Source organism: Myotis yumanensis, unplaced genomic scaffold, assembly GCF_028538775.1.
Source record: "Myotis yumanensis isolate MYYU_CA2020_CCGP unplaced genomic scaffold, mMyoYum1.0.hap1 SCAF_14, whole genome shotgun sequence".
NCBI lineage: Eukaryota > Metazoa > Chordata > Mammalia > Chiroptera > Vespertilionidae > Myotis > Myotis yumanensis.
This window is the reverse complement of record NW_027223765.1, coordinates 1,721,997-1,744,959: the sequence shown is the minus strand read 5'-3', so window position 1 is coordinate 1,744,959 and position 22,963 is coordinate 1,721,997. Positions and strand designations below refer to the sequence as shown.

The 22,963-nt window shown below is 67.8% G+C and overlaps 1 protein-coding gene across 1 annotated transcript in view; it reads right to left on the bottom strand.

Moving 5' to 3' along the window:
• Positions 1 to 1,360: 1,360 nt before the first annotated feature.
• The window catches only part of BSN (bassoon presynaptic cytomatrix protein), a 57,934-nt gene continuing 36,331 nt past the window's right edge, over positions 1,361 to 22,963 (bottom strand). Inside the window, 12 exon segments of the mRNA XM_070391271.1 lie at positions 1,361 to 4,742; positions 6,448 to 6,548; positions 6,938 to 6,992; positions 7,183 to 7,314; positions 7,764 to 7,863; positions 7,986 to 8,174; positions 8,177 to 8,216; positions 8,218 to 8,782; positions 9,040 to 11,095; positions 13,053 to 19,601; positions 20,003 to 20,050; positions 20,052 to 20,450. Coding sequence (XP_070247372.1) covers positions 6,952 to 6,992; positions 7,183 to 7,314; positions 7,764 to 7,863; positions 7,986 to 8,174; positions 8,177 to 8,216; positions 8,218 to 8,782; positions 9,040 to 11,095; positions 13,053 to 19,601; positions 20,003 to 20,050; positions 20,052 to 20,450 — 10,119 coding nt within the window. The 3' untranslated portion in view covers positions 1,361 to 4,742; positions 6,448 to 6,548; positions 6,938 to 6,951.

The window sequence follows — 22,963 nt, the reverse complement described above, 5'->3', positions numbered from 1 at the left end:
GCTATCGGTCCCTTCAGGCCTCACCCACCCCACTCAGTGACGCCTGCCTCCCCGGCCGCAGTCCAAGCTCTTGGGTGCAGAGGACCTGGTGGGGTCCAGCTCACCCAGAGCCGGAGAGCTGCCTGTGGCCCAGGACCGAGCGGCTCTGGTGGCCAAGGCGGGCGGGAGGGGCTGGGCAGCAGCCGGGCCAGCAGGGGTGTCCCTTCTCCCTGTGCCCTGAGCCTGGCTGGTCTCCCACACCCCAGGGCCCTGGCTCCGTGCCCTGCCCTGCCTTTGGCCACAATCCGCCCACCTTTCCCATCAGCCACATCAGCTCCTTCAGGAAAAACAGTCCTCACATCCGGAGGCTGCTGGCACTGTGAGCAAACCAGGCAGGACCGGGACAGGAAGAGTGGCCCGGCCGCCAGTGGGGTGGAAGGCTGGAGACTGGGAGGTTCCTCCAGCGGTGTTTGTACGGGGAAAGCGGGGACACAGTGCCTGTCCACAGGGCTGTGCAGTGGGCCCGCTGGAAACGAGGCTGGGCACCGGGGGTGGCCACCGGAGTCCCTGGGTGAACATGCAGAAACAAATGGGAGGAGCTCGCTCCAACTTCTGTGTAAAATGACAAGGAAGAGTCCCAGCTGGCGTGGCTCCGTGGATAGGGCATCGGCCTGCGGACTGAAGGGACCTGGGTTCTATTCCAGTCGGGAGCACAGGCCTGGGTTGCGGGCTCGATCCCCAGTAGGGGGCGTGCAGGAGGCAGCCGATCCATGATTCTCTCTCATCATTGATGTTTCTGTCTCTCTCTCTCCCTCTCCCTTGCTCTCTGAAATCAATAAATATATTTTTAAAAAATAAAATGAAAAAGAATAGAAAAATACAAACAAGAAGGACATGCATCAAGGTGCTAACCTGGGGAGGGGGCGGAAGGCCAGAGGCCAGGGTGAGCCTCTTTTTGTTGATCTGTGGCCTTAAAGTTGCCTAGCAACGCTGGGCTCCTTTAGTAAGGTTCGCCCGTCCTTCTGGGGCAGGACTGAGGTCTGGCAGCCCCTGAATTTGGGGGTTGGAGCAGACACAGCCAGGCAGGCGGGTGTAGGACTTGTTGGCGGCATCGGGAGGCAGCACCTGCTCGCCCGGCTCCCTGGAACCAGGGCCCAGAAAGCGGTTTGTGCAGCCTGGACACTGGGCACAGGCGGAGGAGGCACCACCTCCAGGGCCAAGCTTGGGACCTGCCCGGGGCGCCTCAGTGGGGGCTGCGACGTGGACACCTGCGCGCTCTGCCCTTTCATGCTTCTCCACGGACAGGACTGTCGAGAGCTGGGGGATGTGCTCCTCTGGCTGAGCCTCCCCCGTCAGAAACCACCCAGAGACAGTCTGCAGGTTGTGGATATCAAGTCCTTTATTCTGATGCCACAGTTACCTCGTCACAGCACAGGGGAGGGACACGGAAGTAGCACGAGTTCTCACGGGCACGGAGGACGCACACACTTCACAAGGTCATGTGGAGGGCTCGGTCATTGCACTTACAACTGTAAACTTGTTTGTGTGACTTTGTACAGCACTCCCCCCCCTCAGATAAAGAAGGAGAGAAAGAAAGGGGGGGAGGGACTGAAGGGAAGGAGGGGGGGAGGAGGGAGGCAGCCAGCAGGGGCGAGGCTGGGCGGCCGCAGCCAGGGCACCGCGCCTGCAGGGGGCTGACGGGGTCAGAGCTGGAGGCGGACACACACACCCACTCACACCTGGTCACATGCACGCACGGTGTCACCACTTCCACGGCTCTCAGGGGGCAGGCTGGGTGCCCAGGGAGACGGGTGACATCTCTGAGGAGTTTCAATTGACCAGGCCTGTCACTCTGACCCTGTCGAGTCCACGATGACACCTATTTACAAAGTGGGGGAGGGGACACAGGGTGGGCGGGGCCAGGCTGCCATGCTGCCCTCAGCAGGGCTGAGACCTCGCTCTCCCCAGGACAGAGCAGATGGCGGGGAGGGGGTGTCGCTGTGAAATGAATGCCCTTGCTTCTGACGCTGGGCGGCAGGTATGCAGAGGCCTGGACGGCGTCCTAGGCACCCTTTCCTGTTGGAGATATGCCCGGGGCTCCCCATTGCCCATGGCCCGAGTGCTGGTCCCTTAGCATCCACAGGAGGGCCGGGACGCCTGTGCCCGAGGTCTGCTCCGGTCGCCTTCACAGGAGTGAAGGCACAGGTGTGACCTGTGTGTACATTGGGGGTGGGGGGGGGACAGATGTCAGACCTTTCAAACTCGGAGGGCTCGGCCAGAAGGAAATTTGCTGAAAAGTTAGCATGTCAGAGCCTGAGGCCGGGTCTGATGGAGCCGCCTGCAGCCACCTGCCTGCTGCTGCCCACCCCTGGCTTCAGTGGCAGGAGAGCTGCTGTGGGCCCCCAGTGCCCAGCTGGCCCTGGGCGGTCAGAGGTGATGGAGGTGGCCCCCCTCAGCCCTTGCTCAGGTCGCCGCCCGGAGCCCAGGCCTGGTCTCAGAGGAGGCAAGTGCCATGGGATGCGTGAGGCCCAAATCCTGGAGGACCAGGGTCTCAGGCCCAACACAGAGGTTGACACCTCCTCTCCCCCCCCGAAGCGGCCAGGATCCCTCTCTGAAGGGCCGTGTAGACCTGATGGGAAGCATGGAAATGTGGACCCTGAGAAATGCACGGTGCAAACCAGAGCGCGGAGGGGCCGGGCCGGGGAGGCAGCCACCCTGCTGGCTCCTGGCTCAGTGGCAGGGATGCAGCGAGCAGCGGGAGGCCGGGCTCCAGCGATGAGGGTGGCAGGAGTGCAGGGCCTGGGGACAGAGGCAGAGCAGCCTCAAGGTTTGCTATGAGAAGCCTCCCAAGACACTGGGCTTGTAGCCGCTGCCTGTGGGGACACCTGCTCGGTCCGAGATGACCTTTTCAGCTGCCCTCGCCACGAGGGCCTGATGTCCAGCTCTCCTGAGCACCCTTTGACCCCTGGAGCCACCTCCTGGCTCACAGGCCTCTGCGCCTCCAGCCATAGGGGAGGGGCCTGGAGCAGCCAGCCAGGGCAGGGGCCCTAGGACACAGCCAGGCCCTGCCCTGGGCCTGTCAGGCCACAGACACAGCCCAGCTCTGCCCCCGAGGGTAGGGGTGGCCGGATGCCTCTGGCTCAAGGCTGGGTGAGGGGAGCCTTCTGAATGCTCCCGCACACCCGCCCGCCCCCCCCCAGCAGGCCTCACCGTGCGTCCACCGAGACGCCTCTCGCCTGGCATCTTGGTCAGACACCCGCAGGGCACGTGGGCCTGGCGCTGCCTGCCCGCAGCCTGGCGAGCTCCGGCGGCACCCCGGCAGGCCCCTGCTAGCTCGTGCACAGGCAGCGGACGCTCCTGGAGGGGCGGTTCTGAGGCAACAAGGACTCCAAGCAAGAGGGTCGGGCATTGGAAATGGGTGAGAGCGTGCAAAGAGGCTGCGAGTGCATGCTCCACGGGGCAGCGACTCGCCGGCGTCAGCGCCCGGCCACGGGTCAAACATGCCACAGACAGAGCCACAGGGGAGCGGGCAGCGGGGAGGGTCTGATATGAGCATACCTATCCAGTTTCTCAACTGCATGTTTGCAATGAACTCCTTATACATAACATGGAATTTATTAAATATTAACAGTTGTCTTTGAGGGTTTCTATTTCATTGCATAGAACGTTAGAGATGAGACTGTGGCTGTGCCCAAGAGACAGAAAGTCCCCGAGGGCAGGGCCTGGGGAGGGCGGCCGCCCAGTCCACCAGGTGGGTGGAGGGAGCCACACTCCCCAGTCCAGGGTGCTGGGTCCGCCCCGGCCAGAAGCCTGGCCTCTGCTGCGAGCCGCCCTGGTGATGGCTTAAGAAGGACTGGATTGCACAGTAAACAGGCGGCGGGCTTCCGAGGCCTCGCCCCGGGTTGTGCTCTGGGCGGCCTGCTGCCCACTATTGCTTCGGAGTCAGCCTCCTCCCTGTGCTGAGCAGGGACTGAGCAGCGAGGGACCAAACCGTCAGTCACGGAGGGGTGGAGGGAGGAGAGTCAAGGGGTGAGCAAGGGAGAGGCGGAGGGAGAAGGAGAAACCAAAGATGTTCATGAGGTATACACGTAAACCAACTGAAATGTTAAGGCTGCTCTCGAAATCAAAAGAAACCCCCAGGCGTGAGGGGGAGGAGCCAGCTGTCGAGACGATGGCGGTGCCCGGGAGCGATGGCTGGGGAATGGCTTTGAGATGGCGGCCAGCGCGGGCACTGCCACCGTGGGCTGCGGGAGCCTCGGCCAGGGCCCACGCTGCATTGCGGTGCTATGGCCTCTGGTTCCAGCAAGGAGACAGTGTTAGGTCCTAGTGTTTGTCAAGTCCTCTCACCCTCGACAGCACACGGAAGTCTGCTCTGATGTCACCGGAGGGCAGGCTGCGGGGCAGGGCCCTGCGGCGGCAGAGGGAGGTGGGCCAGCTGGAATGTGGAGGGAACGGAGCCGGGGCCCAGCTCTCAGTCCCAGGCTGTGGAAGAACTTCTGGCCGCGTGGAGGGAGGCAGCGTCTGTGGGAAAGGCAGCGTGCGCCAACTCTGTGTATAACGCATGGGAAGCCGGGCTGGCCAGGCTGCAGGGTCTGCAAAGAGGCTCTTCCCTCCCCGGCCTGAAGGCGGCGCCCCAGGAGAGCAGGGGCTCCGGAAAGTCAAGCAGGGGTCCGGCAGGTGGTCCCACTTGTCCAGCGGAGGCCGCCCACCATGTCCGTCCCTCCGGCGAGTCTGGGAGCCAAGGGTGCGCCAGATTGTAGATGCTTGGAGGCGGGAAGGAGGGAGGCGGGAAGGAAGGAAGGAGGGAGGAGGGAAGGAAGGAGGGAGGGAGGCGGGAAGGAAGAAAGGAGGCAGGCGGTTAGGAAGGAAAGAGGATTTTGTCAAGAGCTGTGGACAGCTGCTTCCCACCCGCGCTCCTCTCAGCTGCCTGCCACACGCCATGGCCTCCTCCCCACTCAGGCTCCCACCCGAGGCTGGGGGATGGGTGTCCGGCAGCTTTGAGTCGAAGAGAAGGACAGGAAGCAGCAGAGTCGGGTGGGCCAGAAGGGATGTTCCTTAACACGACCGCTGCTCTTCGCTCTGCTTCAGAGGAGGGAGTGGGGTTTGTTGAAATGGCAGCCTCTCCCGCCACCAGGACACGGCCTCGCACAGCAGCTGCCTGCTCGCCCCCGTTAGCCGAACGCAGAGCTGGCGGGAGACCCGTGACACGCAGTGAGCAGCTCAGCGGCCCACCCACGTCATGTGGCAGGACACAGAGTCAAGCCACGCCCGGGTTCCTGTCCCTTCCCAGGGATGGAGCTCCAGCCCTAAACCCAAAGGCACGGTCAGGAACCTGGCCACGCTGCCCTCGCCCCAGTGCGGCTCCTGATGTCACAGGTGCTGCAGGTCGCAGGAAGAGCCACCCGGCTGAGCAGGAGAGGGGCAGGGAGCCCGTGTCGTGGGGTGAGGGCAGGCAGAGCACTGGGGGTGCTGCTCTGTGGCCACTGGAATTAGGATACGGGCCAGGCTCCTCACTTTGGCCGCCCATGCCCGCCCCGTAGGCGCCCGCCCCCAGCCTCTCCCGCCAGGCTAGGGCTCGGGGTGCTGGCTGCCGGTCCGGTCCAAGGCCTGCCTGTCGCCTCCGGCACCGGATGCTGTTCCCCTGCACCCGCCCAGCCCCCTCTCGGTCTCCCTCGCCCTAACCACTGTCTCTAGGGCAGACCCTTCTGCCCCGACTTCATGGGCTCAGAGCGCGTCGCCGCTTCAGAAACCACCATTTGGACCTAACTTTCACCTTGAACCTTCTGTCCTCTGTCCCACTCAATGGACTGTCAGCTTCTGAGTGCGGGGACGTGGTTCTGGCCCCGCGGTGTCCCCAGCACGGGAGCAGGCCGGGCCCCGGCCTAGGGCTGGAGAACCATTTCCGGAATAACTGAGTGAGGGGGTGGCCCTCCCCTCCCGTCCCCCTGCTCCTCCAGAGACAGGCAGCCCCTCGACCCCACCCAGCGCCTTCCCACCACAGGCCTGGCGCAGGCGCCTCTGCCTTCTCGCTGCCCTCCTGGCCCTGCTGCCCATGCCTGCCCTCAGGAGAAGCACTGGGCCTCTGTGCCCCGCCTGGGGAGCAGAGAGGAGGCGGGGGAGGGTGGTCCATGGCTGCAGGAGGGGATGGCAGTGCACAGAGGGCACCACAGGCCAGACCCTCCTTGCCATCCCGCATGCCATGCCTCTCCTCGCCAGCGGCAGGGCCACGCCAGGGAAGGCTCCAGGGGGAGGCCCCCCACCCGCCTGGGCCCTTTCTCTCCCCCGGGCTGACCGGGGCTGGGACGGAGCCTACCCGTCCGGGGACCTCCCCTCCTCTGTCCTTTCCCGTCTCCCCCACTCACTCTGTTCTGCAGCGACAGTGTATGACCAAAGCTCGGTGTCTCCGTCACACGCAGGCACTGGGCCTGCACCCCTCCGCCGCCCCGCCCGCCTGGTCCCCACACTCACTGTTATACGCAGAGTCCAGAGCTGTGCCCAGGCCTCGGACTCCAGAGGTTTTCCCACAACAACGACACCACCTCCCTCCATCTCATCGAGAGCCTGAGAGCCTGCGAAGCGCATGGAGGTTGGGAGGAGCTGCATCCCAGCCCCCACCCAACGCCCACTCCTCGCTGGGAGAGCCCTGGGGGCAGGGGTGCTGGAGAAGGACAGGGATAGGAGCCCCGCTGCCCTTTGCTGGGACCGTGTGGGGCGCAGGGACTTGCGGAGCCGGCCTGTGCTGGGGCCTCTGGGCACAGGGTCCCTCCTTTCCCTCCTCCTCCTCCTCCCCCCACACTCAGAGGAGCGGGCCCTGCTGCTCTGGCCACATCACCTCCCGCTGAAGCCCAGACTCCGCCCCCAGGACCCCAGGACCCCAGGACCTCAGGACCCCAGGACCTACAGCATGAGCCCCTTCCGGCGGTCTGGGGAGGGAGCGGGTGCAGTAGCTCATACTCACCCCTCCGGGCAGGGTCACCAGAACGAGGAGAATTTTTTGCCAAAAGCAGAGACCGCTGTGAGGTGGAAAGGAGAGAGGCATCAGGCTCCCTCCTGGGCGGGGTCGGAGGGCACTGGGAAGCCAGTGCAGCCCAAGAGCCCCCAGCTGGCCCAGCCCAGGGACCGAGCGGAGACAGCCCCCAGACCCAGCTCCGTCTGCAGGGCCCGGGACAGAGCCCACCGGCACCTGGCATGGGCAGCGCTCACCTTCTGTCAGTTTGCCCGCCTGCTCCGCGGCGCCCCCGGGGAGGATCTTGGAGAACACGCTGTCCCCTTCGGCCCCTGGCTGGCCAGCAGGAGCCCCCGGGGTGCCTCCGGGCCTGGCTCCAGCTTTCATGCCTGTGGGGAGTGGGGGAGAAACCACCGTCACAGCCAAGCTCGACCTGGCTCCTGGAGCTGAGGGGGACGGCGTGAGGACAGAGGAAGAAAGAGGAAGAACAGGGAGAAGAGGGTGTGAAGAAGCGGGAAAAGGATGTTGAAGGTCAAGAAGGAAAAAGGAGGGAAAGACCAGAGGACAGGGGTCAGGAGGAGGAGGAGGAGGGAGCGGAGGAAGGCAAGGTCCTGCTTTGGGCTCCCGTCCCTCCCAGGTCCCTGCCGAGCGCCTGGGCCCCCGAGGCTCCAGTGCGGACCCCGTGCTCATCCTAAGAGGCTCGTCCTCTGCCGGGGAGGCCACAGCCCAGGCCCCTTCTCAGGAGCAGTGGGGCCTGCAGTGCCGGGAGCGAGGGCGGTGGGTGCAGGGGCAGCCAGGCTCCCTGCGGCACAGGCGAGGGCACCAGGGGCAGGCTCACCTGCAGGTCCAGGTCCTGGCGGTGGCTGAGCCTGAGGGGGCCTCCCCTGCTGGGCCGCTTTGGCTGCCCCTTTAGAGGCGGTGGTCTGCTCTGTCCGCGGCTGCAACACAGAACCCAGAGCTGAGACGCTGCCCCGTGGACCGACCGCGCCCAGCAGGAGCCAAGGGGATGGCCAGGCTGCGGCCGCCGCCCTGGGGGACTGAGCCCTGGGGCCCTGCTTACCGCTCCTGCTGGCTGGGAGCCTGCGGTGGCCACGGGGCCGGGCTGAGGCTTCCCGGCTGGCTGGCTGGTGGCAGCGGCGGGACCCCGGGCGGCTGGCTGGCCCTGCTGCTGTGGCCGCGCCTGTGGCGTCTGCTGGGGGGGCTGTGGCCCGGGGCCCTGCGGCTGTGGCTGGGGCTGGGGCTGCGGCGCCCGTGCTGCTGCTGCTGCTGCTGCTGCTGCTGCTGCTGCTGCTGAGGGTGTCTGCCTGGCTGCAGGCTGCTGGGACGGCTGAGGCCCTGGAGGCGCCTGGCGACCCTGCGGCTGCGGCTGGGGTTCTGGCTTTGGCTGCGGGGTCTGCCGGGAGCCCTTCTTGCTGTCGGAGGCGTGGTGATAGGCTGACGGCACACGGGGCGGCTGCGCGTACTCGGCCGAGCTGGGGTACCCGGGCTGGCCCTTCTTCTGCGTGGCCGGGGCCGGGCCGGGCTGAGGGGCAGGCCGAGCCTCGTGGCGGCCCAGGTCCCGAGCGTGTGGTTTGGTAGCACGCCGGCCTGGCTCCTCGCCGGCGTGGCGGCCTGAGTGCCGCCCGTGGTCTCCGTGGTGCCGGTGCTCCTTAGCTACGGCGTGGCGGCCTGGGCCACCCTCCTCGTGCGGCCACAGGCCCTCCTCGGGGGGCTCGTCGTAGTCATGGTAGCTGTGCCTGGCGGGGCCGCGCTTCTGGGAGGAGGAGGCTGCGTGGCCCCCGTGGTGCCGGAAGCGGTCCGAGCGGGCGTCCCGGGGCTTATCGAACCAGTCCGTCTCCTCCTGGCCCAGGTGATACGCTGCAGAGACCAAGCAGGACAGCATCAGCGGGCCGGCGGGGCCTCGCCGAAGCCATGCAAGGACACCCAGGCGGGCACCACGGCCACCAGCAACACTAGGACCTGCCCCCCCCACAGCCAGGCCAGGGTGCAGGTGGAGAAGGTAGAGGCCCGGGAAGGAGGCGCCAGGCCAGAACCCCCGGGGACAGATCGGGGCCCAGGACCCGGGGGTGGGAGGCCCCGTGCTGGGCACGCAGCCATCACCCCACAGCCATTACCTTCGCTGTCGGACACCACGCAGTGGGAATCGTCCAGGAGGTAGCCTTCCTCGCGCTTGTACGTGTGGGCCCGTGGGCCGTTCCTGACGTGCTCCTGGACGTCGGGCATGGAGTGGCTGGAGCAGAACTGCGGGCAGGTGTCTCCAGGAGGGAGGGCATCCCCCGCGGGGCGGGGCCGTCCCAGGGGGCTGACGGGGCTCTCCTCCTCCGAGGCCTGGCTCCGCATGGGGGGCCGAGCCCGGCCGTGGGCCATGCTCAGGGAGGAGGGCTTGGGGCCTGCCTTTTGAAGCCGCTCCACAGCCTCGCGCTCCCGCTCGTAGCCCTTGCCCCGGCTGCCGAAGTCGTGGCTGGACAGCTTCTCCCCGCCGTACGCCGCTGGGCCCCGGGTCCGGCTGCTCCCACTGTACACGCGGTCGTCCTCCTCCACGGCGTCCCGGCTGGCCACCCCGTAGTGCCTCTGCTGCTCATACACGTTCTTCTTGAGCCCGTAGGTGATTTCGTCCTGGAACCTCCTGCCCCGGGAGGCCAGGCCGCTGCTGCCCGCGGGGGGAGGGTAGGAGGCCAGGTCTGACTCCACATCCCGGGCTTCTTCGATGGGCGAGAACTTGGAGACCTTCTGCTCCATGCCCTGCTTCCGGTGCTTGCTGCGCTTCGAGATGGCGGCCGGGGCCAGGCTCTTGGAGGGGTGCTTGGGCCCCGTGGGGCCTGGACCGTACTTGTCTGCGCGAGCCCCTTGGCGGTAGTCGCTGTCACCGTAGTAGTGGGTGCTGGCGGCTCGGCCATCGCTCTCCATGCCCCGGTGGGGGCCGCTCTTTCCACGGGGGTCGTAAGCGTCTTCCTCGGACTCTTCCTCCCCCCGGGCATAGCAGCAGGGCAGTGTGGGCCCCTCAAGGGCCCCTGGCTCTCCTGGCTCCTTCCCTGGACGCCCACCGCCGCTCGGGCCCAGGAGCTCCAGTCGCTGGCTGTCCAGGGCCGTGGAGGTGCTGTCCTTGGTCAGCTCACTGATGTCGTCGATCATCACATAGTTCCGAGGGATGTTCTGCTCCAGGCTGGCGTAGTGAGAGTCAGAGGGGTAGGTGGGGGCTGGGCCCGTGCTGCTGCGGTCACTGGCCCGGGGCAGCTCTGGGGTCTTGCTCTGCTCGTAGCTGCTGCTTATCACGGGGCCACTGTAACTGGTTTCGGACGGGGCTGACGACATGGCCATGGCGGGGCTGGCGACCACTTCGTAGTTGGTGGGCACCTTCTGCTCCAAGTCGGCTAGTGATGTCTGGCGTGGCTTTGGGTGGGGGGCACGGCTGTCGGCCGGGACTGGGTAAAGGGTGCTCTGTGTGGTCGGCATGGGTGTTTGGGCTGCATAATGGCCTGTGGGCCGGAAAGCCTGCTGGCTTTGCAGACCAGGCTCAGCAGGGTAACTGGTGCCGGGAGGAAAGGCAGGCGCTGGGTACGTGCTGGGGCCAGGGTAGGCAGGTGCCTGGTGGGCTGGGAGTCCGTTGGGAGTCGGCCCAGCGCTGCCTGCAGAGTACTGCGGGGCCGGAGCGGGGAGCCGGGGCTGCTGGAAGGCAGCGGGGCCGGAGGGGGTGGCGGGAGCCGCTGCGGTGATGGGGAAGTCTGCGTACTGTCCGGGCGTGGCGCAGCCCTGGAGCCGCAGCTGGTTGAGCTCGCTGTCCGACAGGTAGTCCCGATGCTCACCGAGACCTCGCAAGGGCGCATAGTCGCGGCCGCCCCGGTCTTTGGCCAGAGACTCCTTGCGCTGCGTGATGCCCAGCTCCAGGTACTTGAGCTTGGCGTCGATCTCCTTCTCCTCTTCGTCCAGCTCTGCCTGCTTCTTGCGCAGCTTGGTGGACTCATGCTCCACCAGCCGCAGGTCCCGGTCCAGCTCCCGGAGCAGGCTGGCCTTGGCGGGGACAGCGGCGGGCAGCCCCCGCTGCAGCAGGCTGGCCGCGTACAGCTGGGGGGGGGCCTGGCCAGCCAGGGGCAGGTGGGCCTCCTCGGGGGGAGGGCTGGGCAGTGTCCGCTTCACCTTGCGGACCAGGCCGTTGGGTGGCAGCGCCGACACCTGAGACAGAGGGAAGGGTGGCAGCACTGAGACCCAGGGAGTGGGTGGCTTGGCGGGGCACAGGGTGGAAGAGCCCTGGCTTTGGTGGGGCAGGGACTGGGCTCCATTCGGGCGGGGCCCTGAGTCAGCAGGCAGCCTCGAAGCCCGCCCGCCCCGCCCCCGGCCTGTGGGCCTTGCCTGTGCTCTGGGCACAGGGCTGGGAGGACAGCTGCCCTGGGCTCTCTCCAGCACTGGCCCGGCTCCGCGGCTCTGAGAAGCCTGGCCGACGCCCACGGGTGGCCCTGAGGGGAGGAGGGTGCGGGTCGGGCTCTGGGCGTGGTCCCCTCAGCTGTGGGGATGGGGGTGCAGGGAGGGGGTCCCGGAGGAGAGTGCCCCCAGCGGGGCGGGCGCCCAGGAACCCTGGGAAGGGGCACGGGCTGACGGGGTGTCAGCGGCTGCCGCTCTGGGGCCTTTGCTGCCTCCTGCCCCTCCTCTCTAACGTGACCTGCACCTCGGCTGCCTGCCACCCCCCTCCCCCAGCTGCCCGGCACCACCCGCCACACCCTGTGGCTGCGCTGGCAGCCTCGCCCCAGCTCCCTTCGCAGCCCGGACTGAGCCCCACTCTCCAAGTCCATCTCCTGGGTGGGGGGAGGGTGTGCGGGCCTGACGCTGCCTCCCAGCCCCTCCTCGCTGCTGGAAGGTTTGCCCTGGGCCCTCCTTTTGTCTCTGGCTCCTCGCCTTCCCAGAAGGCCCCAGGCGTGGACTACCCAAGCCCCCAGAATGCAATGGGGCCCGCCATCGGGCTCCTCACACTTTAGCTTGTGAAGAAGCTGCATGACAATCGCGCCCACTCTCACTGTACGTCAAGCGACAGTGAGCCCCAGACCTCTGAGCAAAGGGGGGACCTTCCATGGGACAGGCTTCACTGCTGGACTCGGGCTGTGACCGTCCTGTTACCTTGGCTGCACCGTGAGTGCTCACTGTGGCATGGCCCTGCATGGCCAGCCCTGGGACCCTGTCCCCTGGAGCCTGGAGCCAGGCCACCTCTTCTCTGACGGCCCTCCCTGCCAGCCAGACTCTTGACCCCACCGCACCCCTCTGGCCTGCACACCCGGGCTCTGCACAGCCCCCCGAGGCCCGCCTCTCTCCTCTGCATCAGACCCAGGAGACGGCAGATACGCCTCCAGACGCCTCTGGCTCCGGCCGCCCTGGCCTCTTTGCAGTCTCTTCCTGCAGCGCGTCTGCCCGCACTCCACCAGGAGGCTTTCCGAGATGCTCGCCATGTCCTGTCTCCCCGCCTAGAACCTCCAAAGACTCCGAGGGCTTTCGAAAGACGCTCCCCTCCTCAGCCTGCACTCGGGTCCTTGGCGTGAGGCCCTCACACCCTCACCCCCCACGGCTGCGCATGCAGGCCACCTCTCATAGTCCCTTTAGCAACTAGAGCCACAGACCAGGGTAGTTATGCTCGGGGAGCTCCTGCGGGGGAGGGGAGGGAGACAGGTGCGTGAACAGACTTGCTGAAGGCCCGAGGGGGCAGAGCACCCCCTGCAGCCGGCTGGGTGGCCCTCAATGCCACACAAGGGCTTGGGCTTTGTGTGGGGCAATGGAGGCCAGGCCAGGGCTGGGAGGGACAGTCACTGTGTGGGACCGGTTTTCTCAGGAAACACCCACAGTGGAGGTCTGGAGTGGAAAGGGCCCGGCAGGGGGGCTAGGGAGGCTGACAGGGGGTGTGAGCCCGGAGGAGGCGGTGCTGAGGAGGCGGCAGTTCCCGCTGGTGTCTGCACGGATGGTGCAGGGCCCCTGGGGTGCATCTGCCTAGGGCGTCCTGGCCAAGCTGCAGGCTCCACACGAGCCTCAGGGAAGGTTCTGTCCTCCACTCCTCCCTCTGGAGCCCAGTCCATCCCCCAGAAGCCTTCCCTGGGGCCCCAGGCTAAGCAGAGACCCCGGCCCCCCCCTGGACCAGCCCCTGTGCCCATACCTGGCTCCCCAGCCCCCCCTGGAGCTGGTAGAGGGAGAACCTCTCTTTGGCAGACTCCTCGGCGGTGGGGCTGAGGGGCTTAGGGTCGGACAGAGACCGCTGCAGGGTCTTCACGGGGCGAGGCAGCGTCTGCTGGCGGAGCGCGCCGTCGGCCGCGAAGTGCTTCTGGGGACTCACGTGAGCCTTGCTCAGCCTCTCGCTGGAAGCAAAGGGCGCGTCCAGGAGCCGGTGTGGGGACAGGGGCGAGACTGGCGAGTAGAGGACCTGAGGGGACTTGGGAGGCTGGCGGCTCACCAGCTGTGAAAGGGACTCCGGGGGCAGGTGGGCCTGGTAGCCGATCTCCAGGGGATCCGGCTTCTTTTTCTCGAATCTGCCCAGGGGCCCTGGGGTGACGATCTGGATGCCGGGCAAGTAGGGGCTGATGGCGGCGGGCCCTACGAGCTGCGGCCCGGCCCCGCCCTGGGCCTGCCCGTCCGGCTCCGTCTGGCAGGCCAGGCTCTCGCCGCGCCCGGTCTTCTCCGGCGCCGATATGTACCTGACGATCTCCACCTTGGGGTCAGTGGCTGCCGTGATGTGGATGGCAGGAGAGACCCTGGGCAGCTGGTCGGGCTCCGTCTGCACGGAGCAGTCGCTGATGGTCTGGATGCCCACGCTGCTCGTGGCCCTGGCGGGGGCGGCTGTGGAGGACGAGGCCATAGCGTCGTGCTTGCTGTCCGAACCCGAGTCCGAGTGGCGGGAGAGGCGGGGCCGGCGGCGGCGCACGGGCTGCTCCCACTCGGCGTTGTCCTCCTCGTCCGTCTGCACGCTGCAGTCTGCGCTCCGCCGGGTGCGGCGCCGCCGGCTCAGGAAGTAGCGGCCCTCCCCGTCCTCGTCGTCCGTCTGCACGCTGCTGTCCGCAATCCTCCTGACCGGGCCGGACTCGGGCCCCGGCTCCGCCTCGAAGGTGTCCCGCAGCCGTGGCATCGAGTGGCGCTTCCTGAGGCCACCGCGGCCGGCCTCCCACGGCTCCTCGGTCTGCAGTGACATGTCCGAGGCAGAGCTGGGGAGGCCACGGTGTAGCACGGGCTCCCGGGGCTGCCCCAGCCCCTCGGGTCCTGCCAGGGCGATGAAAGCCGCGTGGGTCAGGGGCGGCCAGTACTGGCCATTCTGCGCCAGCTCGGTGGCCGCCGGGGGAGGCCCTCGGCCGGGTCCGTCACAGACCACGGGGAAGGGGGCCTTCTGCCTCTGCTTTTGCTCCTCCAGCTGCTGCTGCAGCTGCTGCTGCAGCTGCTGGATCTGCTCCAGCTGCAGGCGCTGCTGCGCCAGCTGCTCCCGCTGCAGGGCGAACTGGGCCTGACGCTCCTCCCGCTGCTGCTGCAGCACGTGGTGCTTGATGGTGTGCAGCTCCTGCAGCTCCCGCTGCACCAGCAGCTGCTCCTCCTCCCGATGCCTCTGCAGCTCCACGCGCTCCCGCTCGAGCTCCTCCTGCAGCCGCAGCTGCCGCAGCTTCTCCAGCTCCACGCGCTCCCGTTCAAGCTGCAGCATCTGCTCCTGCTGCTTCCGCTGCCTCTCCTCCTGCGACGCATCCTCTCCTCCTGGCCGGCCGGGGGCCCCACTGCCGCCCGCGGGAGCAGCATCTCCTGCTGGCTTCTGGCCGGCCAGGGGGGCCGGGGCCGGGGCCGGGGCAGCCACCGCCTCCTTGGCAGCAGCAGGTGTGGCTGTGGAAAAAGGCTCTTGCCGGGCGGCCCCTCCTGGCGGCTCTGGCCTGGCTGGGCCCCCGGCCCCGGGCGCCTTCCCAGCAGCAGGTTTCCCCAGGTAGACGGGACCCTCGGCGGGCGGCATGCCGGACGCGGGGGGGAACCTGCTTGGTGCAGGGTATCGGTACAGAGGCACCCGGGGGGCAGTCACCGGCACGCGTGTGAGGCTGCTGAGCGGCACAGCCGTGACCCCGCCCGATGTGTAGGGCCGGTACATGCCGCCACGCACCATGGGCCGCAGCGCCGAGCCGGGCTGGGTGGTGATGGGCAGTGTCGCTGCAATCGGGGTGTTGATAGTCGAGTAGATCATGCCGTCGGCAGCACGCACGGTGGCTGTGGATGGCAGCAGCTGTCGGACGGCAGCTCCCTGGGCCGCAGGCCTGTACTGGGGCAGGGCCCCAGGGTTCGGGTGGGCCTCCGGGAAGGTGGGGTTCCCAAAGGGGCCAGGTCTGAGTGGGTCCAGGCCCTGCAGGGCGCTGAGCCCAGGCCCAGGCTGGGGCTGGTACTGCATGAGGTCAGGGCCGCCACCGCCACTGCCACGCCGCCCTCCGTACTGGTCCATGGAGTCGAGGGCCGCGCACATGCGGCTGATCTCGCGGGCGGTGGTGGCGCTGTACTGGGCCAGGCTGGCCTCCTGGAAGCCCGCGGCTTCTCCCCGGGGGCCATACCTGTGGTCTGAGTAGATGTTGGACACGGAGCTGTAGCGCCGCATGGGCAGCGGGTGAGTCAAGGGGTCTGTGGGGTGGCGCAAGTCCGTGAACGAACCGTACTGCAGGCCCTGCCCCAGGTAGCGCCCGTCCGCAAAGCCCAGGCTGTAGGACTGCCTCAGCGAGCTGAGGTCCATGGCCGAGTCTCGTCCTGGGCCCTGGAAGAGCTGCCCCATCCTGTGGGCGTGGTAATTGAAGCTGGCCTCAGCCAAATTGGTGTCGGACATGGAGGAGTACAGCCTGCCTGGGAGGCCCAGTGGGTAGGGCCTCTGCTCCTCAGGGTGCCCAAGCCCCGCTAGCCCCTGGGCCCGGTAGGTGGAGGGCTCGGCGGGCTCCGGGTCCCGCGGACTGTAGAAGGGGCCGCTGCTCTGGGCCCGTGGGGCAGCCTCGGCCCCACTCTTCTCGGGGGCGCTGGGGGCGGGGTGGAAAGCGCCCGTACAGCTGCTGCCGAAGGGGAACTTGTAGACCACGTCGCAGCACGCCAGCTGGCTCTCGGGCCTCATCCCCGTGAGGTCCATGGCGCCCGCTGGCTCCTCCGGGAGCAGCGTGGTCACAGTGCCTGCTGCGCCCTCTGCCATCTGCACCAGCACGGTGTGTGGCTTCCTGGCACCCAGCTCCGGCACCGGGCCGGCCTTGAGGCCAGCACTCTGAGCAGTGCCCATCTGAGTGATCAAAACATCTCTTCTGGCCAGAGGTGCCACCTGGTTGGGCAGGTTATACCTGGCAACCTTGGCCTCCCTGGGTCTTCCCCGGGGCCCACCTCGGTACGGGGCTGTCTGGACGGCCTGCTCCACCTGCCTGACCTGGGCCAGGCACACGGGGCTACCTGCCCCCTGGCCGAAGTCGAGGCGGCTCTGGAAGGGGTCTCCATAGACCACAGGCTGCTTCTGCTGAGCCAGGAGCACAGAGGAGGCCACGGTGATGCTCACGGTGGTGGCCGTGCCGATGAAGGCCTGGGTCTGCTCCTGGGCGTTGAGGTTGATGACCAGAGGCTGCACCGCTGTGGACTGCCGCCCTGGGCCCGGCTCCAGCGCCAGGCCGTACTTCCTCGCTTCCACGGCCAGAGAGGTCAGGTCCATGCCCTGGTCGGTGAGGATGATGGGCGTGGGCTTGACGGCCGTGCGGAGGTCCACCACGGCACTGCCCGGGGGCCTGGGCCCGGGCTCCACCCTGGACGTTCCCGGGACGGAGGAGATCCGGCACAGGGAGATGTTCTCGGCAGGGAGGGCGCCCCAGCCGTACAGCGCCAGGGGCCCGTCCGCACCGGCACTGGCCGCCCGCGGGAAGCCAGGCGGCCCAGGAGGCTCTGAGGGCAGCGGAGATGCACTCAGAGGGGTGGTCTGGCTGTAGCCGTGGGGGGTGGGCTGCGTGTCGGTGGGGGACACCGGGGAGGTGGAGGCACTGGCATGGACCATCCTGGTCTGGCTGGAGGCCGCTGAGGCCAGTGTGATGACCATGAAGGGGGCCTCCCGAGGGGACTGCTGCCACGCCAGGCGGGGCGTGCCGGGTCCGTGTGGCGTTTGCGTGCCCTGCGCCACCATGGGGGATGGGGTGGGGGCGCCAGGGCTCCGCGGCATGTCCGAGGCCGGGGTCAGGCTTGGCGTCTGTGTAGAGAACTCGGCTGTGGCCCTGGGGCCCGGCTTGCCAGGGGGGAAGGTGGGGCTCTCTGAGGGAGAAGACGGGGAGAGCGGTGGGCTGGAGCCCGTGAAGTAGGCATATCCCTGGGAGGGCGGGGCAGGGCCGCCCTTGCTGTCACTCACACGCAGGGGCTTCTCTCTGGCGGCAGCAGGGCCACTGGGCGCCTGGGGCATCTCCTCCGTTTGGGATCCATAGTTTGCGGTGGTCGGGCTCTGCCCATAGCCGTGGGCTGTGGCAGACGGCGAGGGGCTGCGCTCGGAGCCTGCAGGCGACGCCAGGGTCCCATACCCTCGAGCCGTGGTGGCTGGGGCCCCCGGGCCCTGGGGAAAGGATGTGCTGGCCTCCTGGGGGGCAGGGCTGGGGGAGGCGGGAGAGCTGTGCAGCTTGCGGGGGTCCTGAGGCTCCTTTGCAAAATGCTGGGTAACTCGGACGTCAGGAATGACCCGGCCGCCACTGCCGTCGGAGGAGGTGGAGGTGGAGGTGGAGAAGGGCACGGGGGCAGCGAGCTGGGTGGGGCTGGTGCCCGGGGTGAGCGGGCCGCCGTTTTGCTTCATGGGGTCCACGTACGCACTCTCGGCGTTCAGAAACTGCTTCTCCTTCTTCTTGTCCTCGGCGAAGGCCAGGTCTCGGGAGGAGGCCTGCCGCCCGAGGGCCAGGCTCTGGGACGTCTGCAGGGTCTCCTCGTACACGGCTGCGCCCAGGCCGGCGGGCGTGCCCTCCGCAGGCAGCGGGGCAGCCCTGCTGTAGTCACGGTCTGGGGCTTCCTGGAACTCAAAGGAGCCCTGGGCCCGGGGGCCTGCGGGCTGAGAGGGGCCACCCTGGGGCCCCCGGCCGCCCGCCGCCTGGCCCTGCTGCCGCTGCTGCAGCAGCTCGGCCTTCCGCATCATCTCCTCATAGGCCTCCTCGGCGCTCTTGAGGGGCCGCCCGGCGCTGGGGATGCCGGAGCTGCCCGCGGGCGGCTCAGTGGGCGAGTAGAGGGACATGAAGGTGGGCAGGCTGTACTCACTGCCTGACTTGTAGAGCCGGGCGGGGCCGCCGTCCAGGGCCTCGGCCTCCGAGTCCAGGGAGGGCGAGGGTGAGTACTCGGAGCAGGAGGAGCGGTGCAGCTCTTCCATCTCGGCCGCCTGCCGCAGCTCCTCCGTGGGGGAGGCGTCCTCGATGGGCGACAGGTTGCTGGGTGGCGTCTTGGAGCGCTCACGCCGGCGCTGGGCCCGCAGCTCCTCCTTGTCGCGCCGCGTCTTGCGGACGGTGCTGCGGATGCGCTGCTGCTCCACCTCCCGCATCTTCTCCTGCTCCCGCAGCAGCTCCTCCTCCTCCCGCAGCTCCTCCTCCTCCGAGGAGTCCTCGATGGTGGGCAGCAGGGGCCCGTGGGAGCGGTGCCGGGCCTTGCGCTGCTGCTTCGCTTCCTCCAGGCGCTGCCTGCGGCTGGGGCTGCTATCGCTGTCCTCCTCCAGGGAAGACAGGGAGGTGGGCGAGGTGCCCGAGGTGTAGCTGGGCGTGGAGGCGGGCAGCGTGGAGGAGTGCTCCCCGCGGGAGCGGTCCTCGGGCGAGCCCGTCAGGCTCTCCATCTCCAGCTCGGGCTCGCGGTCCAGGCCGGGGTCAGCGCCTGGGCCCAGGTCCAGCTCGTGGCTGTAGCTGCCTGTGCTGTTGAGCTCGATGGTCTTGAAGCGGCGGAGCCCGCCCTGCAGGGCCCCGGTGCCGTCGACGGCCTCCGCAGGGCCTCCCTCGGAGAGCAGCTCCTCGTAGCCCGTGGTGGCGTTGTGGGGCAGGCGCCGCTTGGGCAATGCCGCTGCCTCTTGGCTGGGCTCGGGCCTGGACCTGGGCCCGCCCTTCGGGGTGCCATGTTTGGCCAGGCCGTGCCTGGGGGTGGCCGCGTCCTCCTCCTCCAGGTTGTCCTCCTCGGCGCTCATCTCCAGGATCTGCCGCCGCATGAACTCCTCGTCGGTCATTGCTGCTGCCCGGGCGGGGGGCTGGGCAGGGAGCGGGGACAGGCCACCCTCACTGCTGTCCTCCACGTAGTCGTGCCGCAGCTGGCTGCCGAAGTCGTCGGAGGACTCCCCCGTGTCCCGCGGCTCCCGCTCGCGGCCCCACTCCACAGAGTCCTCCTCTTCCTCCAGGATGTCCTCCAGCTCCTCATCGGAGTCGAAGGCCTCGGGCATGAGGGACAGGGAGTGGGGCCGCCGCTTCTGCTCCTCAGCGCTGCTGCGGGGCGCCTTGCTCCGCTCGCCACTGGAGGCTGGGCCCTGGGCCTGCAGGGAAGGCCGCACGCTGCCTGCCTTGTGGAGCTGGGAGGGGCTGGGCGGGCGGGGCCCGGTCACCCCTGCACTGTCCAGCTGCTCCCCCTCCTGCTGCACCACACCGGTGATCTCGCTTTGGGAGCTGGAGACGCCGTCGGAAGAATAGCCCGTGTCGCTGAGGCTCTGTGGGCTCCGGGACAGGTCCTGGGAGTAAGGCTTGCCCACCAGCTCCTGCAGCAGGCGAGAGGCAAAGGCTGACCCCCGTGCAGACAGCTCCTCGGAGCCCCACCCGCTCCGTCAATCCCAGCGCCACCCCAGGTCACAGCCCCAACTCTCTGGCCTTGAATAACCCGCAGGTTCCCAGGCAAGCCCCAAGCAGCCCCAGGTTCTCAGAGAAACTTGACTGGTTCTAATGGTAGCAAAACCCAGCAAAGCATGCAGCAGGTGCCAGGCACAGGGCTAGCTCATAGCCCACAGCTGCAGCCCCCACGGCCTCACAGAGGCCGCCCTGCCCTCCTCTGGGGTCCAGGGGCCCGGCGGGCACAGCAGCCCCAGGGCCTGAGCCGTCCCTAGACGTGCACCTGAGTTAGGGTCCCCTGAGTTAGGGTGTCCGAGAAGCGAGAGGCACTGACCTCGGCCTCCCCACCCTTGGGGGCTTCTGGAGCAGCCTTGACGGCGGGGGGTGGCGGGCTCGGTCCTCCGCGCCCCGGCCTTTGCCTTAGGAGTCCCAGGGGGCAGGGCAGTCTCTGGAGGGGGTTTCGGCACAGGCTCCGCTTTGGCCGGGGGTCCCGTCTTCTTTTCCTGGGCACTGCTCGGGGTCCTGCTGGGCTCAGAAGCCCTGAGGGGCTTTGCTTGGGGGCTGGCCTTGGTGGGCAGGGGGCTGGCCTTGGCAGGCAGAGGGCCTGAGGGCTGGCCCGGCCCCTGGGGCCCTTTCTGCTTCGGAGGGGCTGTTCCGGCTGCACGGTGAGGGGTCCCGGCGGGGAGCTGCGGCGAGGCGGGCGGTGGGCGGGGGGCTGGCTCCCCCAGGCTGCCCTCCAGCAGTCGCTTAGTTTGGCAGTTCAGACAGAGCCACTCGGATTTCTGTGAAGAGAGGAAGGGAAGTGGGGATCATGGAGACACCGAAGTACTCAGAGTATCTCCATGACCCTCTGTAACCTGGAGGAGGAGCAAGCCTAACGCAGGCACAAAGCACAAGGGGAAAAGACTGGTGGGTGTGCTGCCCCAGATGGCAGACTCTCCCAGGCTTAAGGCATTCGGAGCCCGGCCGGCGTGGCTCAGGGGTTGAGCGTCCACCTATGAACCAGGAGGTCACAGTTCGATTCCTGGTCAGGGCACAGGCCCGGGTTGCCGGCTGGATCCCCTGTGGGGGGCGTGCGGGAGGCAGCTGATCAAAGATTCTTTCATCGTTGCTGTTCTATCTGCCTCTCCCTCTCCCTTCCTCTCTGAAATCAGTAATTTTTAAAAAGCACATATTCAGAGTTAAAATGATGAAACCAAAAGAAGGGTCCCTTCCTCTCCCCACAGAGAGCTTCCCCCACCAGACAAGGAGACGGAGGGGAGGGCAGGGGAAGGGAGGCTACGGCACAGGGGTCTGGACAAGAGGGGCATCTGGGCCCCCAGGGAGCAGACAGCCCCTCTGGCTGGTGTGGAGCCTCAGCAGGCCAGCAAGGGCATCAGACAGGGCACCCCTGGGGTGTGGTCCCTCCCACCTCCTTCCCAGCCCTTCCTTCCCCAGCAAGGGCTGCGGGCAGCGGTGGGGGGGGGGGGGGACCGGGGGGCGCTGTCGGGGATGCCCTCCCTGGAGTCGGGGTGTCAGCAGGCTCCTCTGCTCACACCTCCACAGAAAACGCCATGTCAGGGGCTCTGTCCTGCGTGCTGCCCACACGCCACACGCCCCATCTCTGCCAGGCCCTGTGCGCTGAGGCCTGGAGACCGTCTCCCTGAGGCGGCAGCTCTTCCTGCCCGAGGCCCGGCCCAGGGCCCAGCTATGGAGGGGACCCTGCAGGGCCCAGCCCGAGGCACCGCGGTGGGCTCCCTTCGCCTGTGATGCTCTGTGCCACCCCCTCCCAACCCCAGCTGCAACGAGGCGGTGGGCGGGGCTTGCTTGGCCTGGCAGGGTCCACTCCCGCAGGTGCCTGTGGACAGCGCTGGGCAGGCTGAGCCCATGCCCTGAGGGACAGGCACCGAGTCTCAGCTAAGAATCCCACCGCATGCCGGGCACTGCCCGGGCACACAATGAAAATGCCCCCACGTCAGAGAGAGCCGTGCAATGGCTCCAAGGCCCTTAGAGGTGGGAGGGCAGACAGAGCGCCAGAGAGTCCTGGGAACAAGAAAGAGCCTCCCCAGACCAGGATCAGCTCGCAGGGGCTGGGATCTGGGCCCAGAGCAGGGCTGGCCCAAGGCAACACTGCCCTGCTCCACCGAGGGTCCCTGCACACGGCCATCCAGGGCAGGCCTCTCCGGGCGAGGCCATCTCCCTGCTCACCTGGGTGGCGTGGCACACCTCTCCCCCTACCTCTGGCCTGCAGACCCCACCCCCGAAGCAACAGTCCAGGGGAAGCAAGGGCGCCTTGGAAGGTGGCCTGGATGAGGAGGCAGGCGTCCTGCCAGGGGCTCAGAGCCAGCCCCGCAGCGGCCTGCTCACCAGGCCCTCAGCAAAGCCTGGAGCCCGAGGCCACTGCTCCGGGCGTGTTCCTGCCCCTGCTAACACACGGAGGCCCCCCTCCAGGCGTGTTCCTGCCCCTGCTAACACATGGAGGCCCCCCTCCAGGCGTGTTCCTGCCCCTGCTAACACACGGAGGCCCCCATCCAGGCGTGTTCCTGCCCCTGCTAACACACGGAGGCCCCCATCCAGGCGTGTTCCTGCCCCTGCTAACACACGGAGGCCCCCCTCCAGGCGTGTTCCTGCCCCTGCTAACACACGGAGGCCCCCATCCAGGCGTGTTCCTGCCCCTGCTAACACACGGAGGCCCCCATCCAGGCGTGTTCCTGCCCCTGCTAACACATGGAGGCCCCCCTCCGGGCCCTGCTACGCAGGCAGCGAGGAAGAGAGGGACGGCTGGCAGGAGGCAGCATGTGAGCTGCGAGCTAAAAATAAACACCGGACCAGCCCTGGGTAGGGGAAGGGTCGGGGCATGGGGCTGGGAGGGGTGGAGCCAGGGGAGACCTGGCCCAGGCCAGTCTCTGGGGACTGAGGACAGGGTGAGAGGCAGCAGGCAGAATCCCTGTGCCTGGGGGCTAGGACTCAGCTGCTCTCATCTCTCCCCCTCCACCTGCCCCTGCTCCTCCATCCCCTTGTTCATTCATTCACTTGTCATTCTCTCCCACAGACCCAGGGTGGCCTGGCCCCAGGCGCGTCAGAACGGTGCCCACAGACCATGGCAACACCACGTCCTGCTCCACTGTCCCACCCTCGGCAGCAGGATCTGCACTCCACACTCCCCTGCCTGCTCGCAGTGCATGGCTCAGCCCAGCAGGGCCTTGGCTTGGCCCCCCGCCCCGCCCCCCACATGACAGCAGGGATGAGCCAATCACAGACCCACAGAAGGGGACACAGGAGTTCTGTCCAGGGAAGCCGAGCAGGCCCCCAGGGT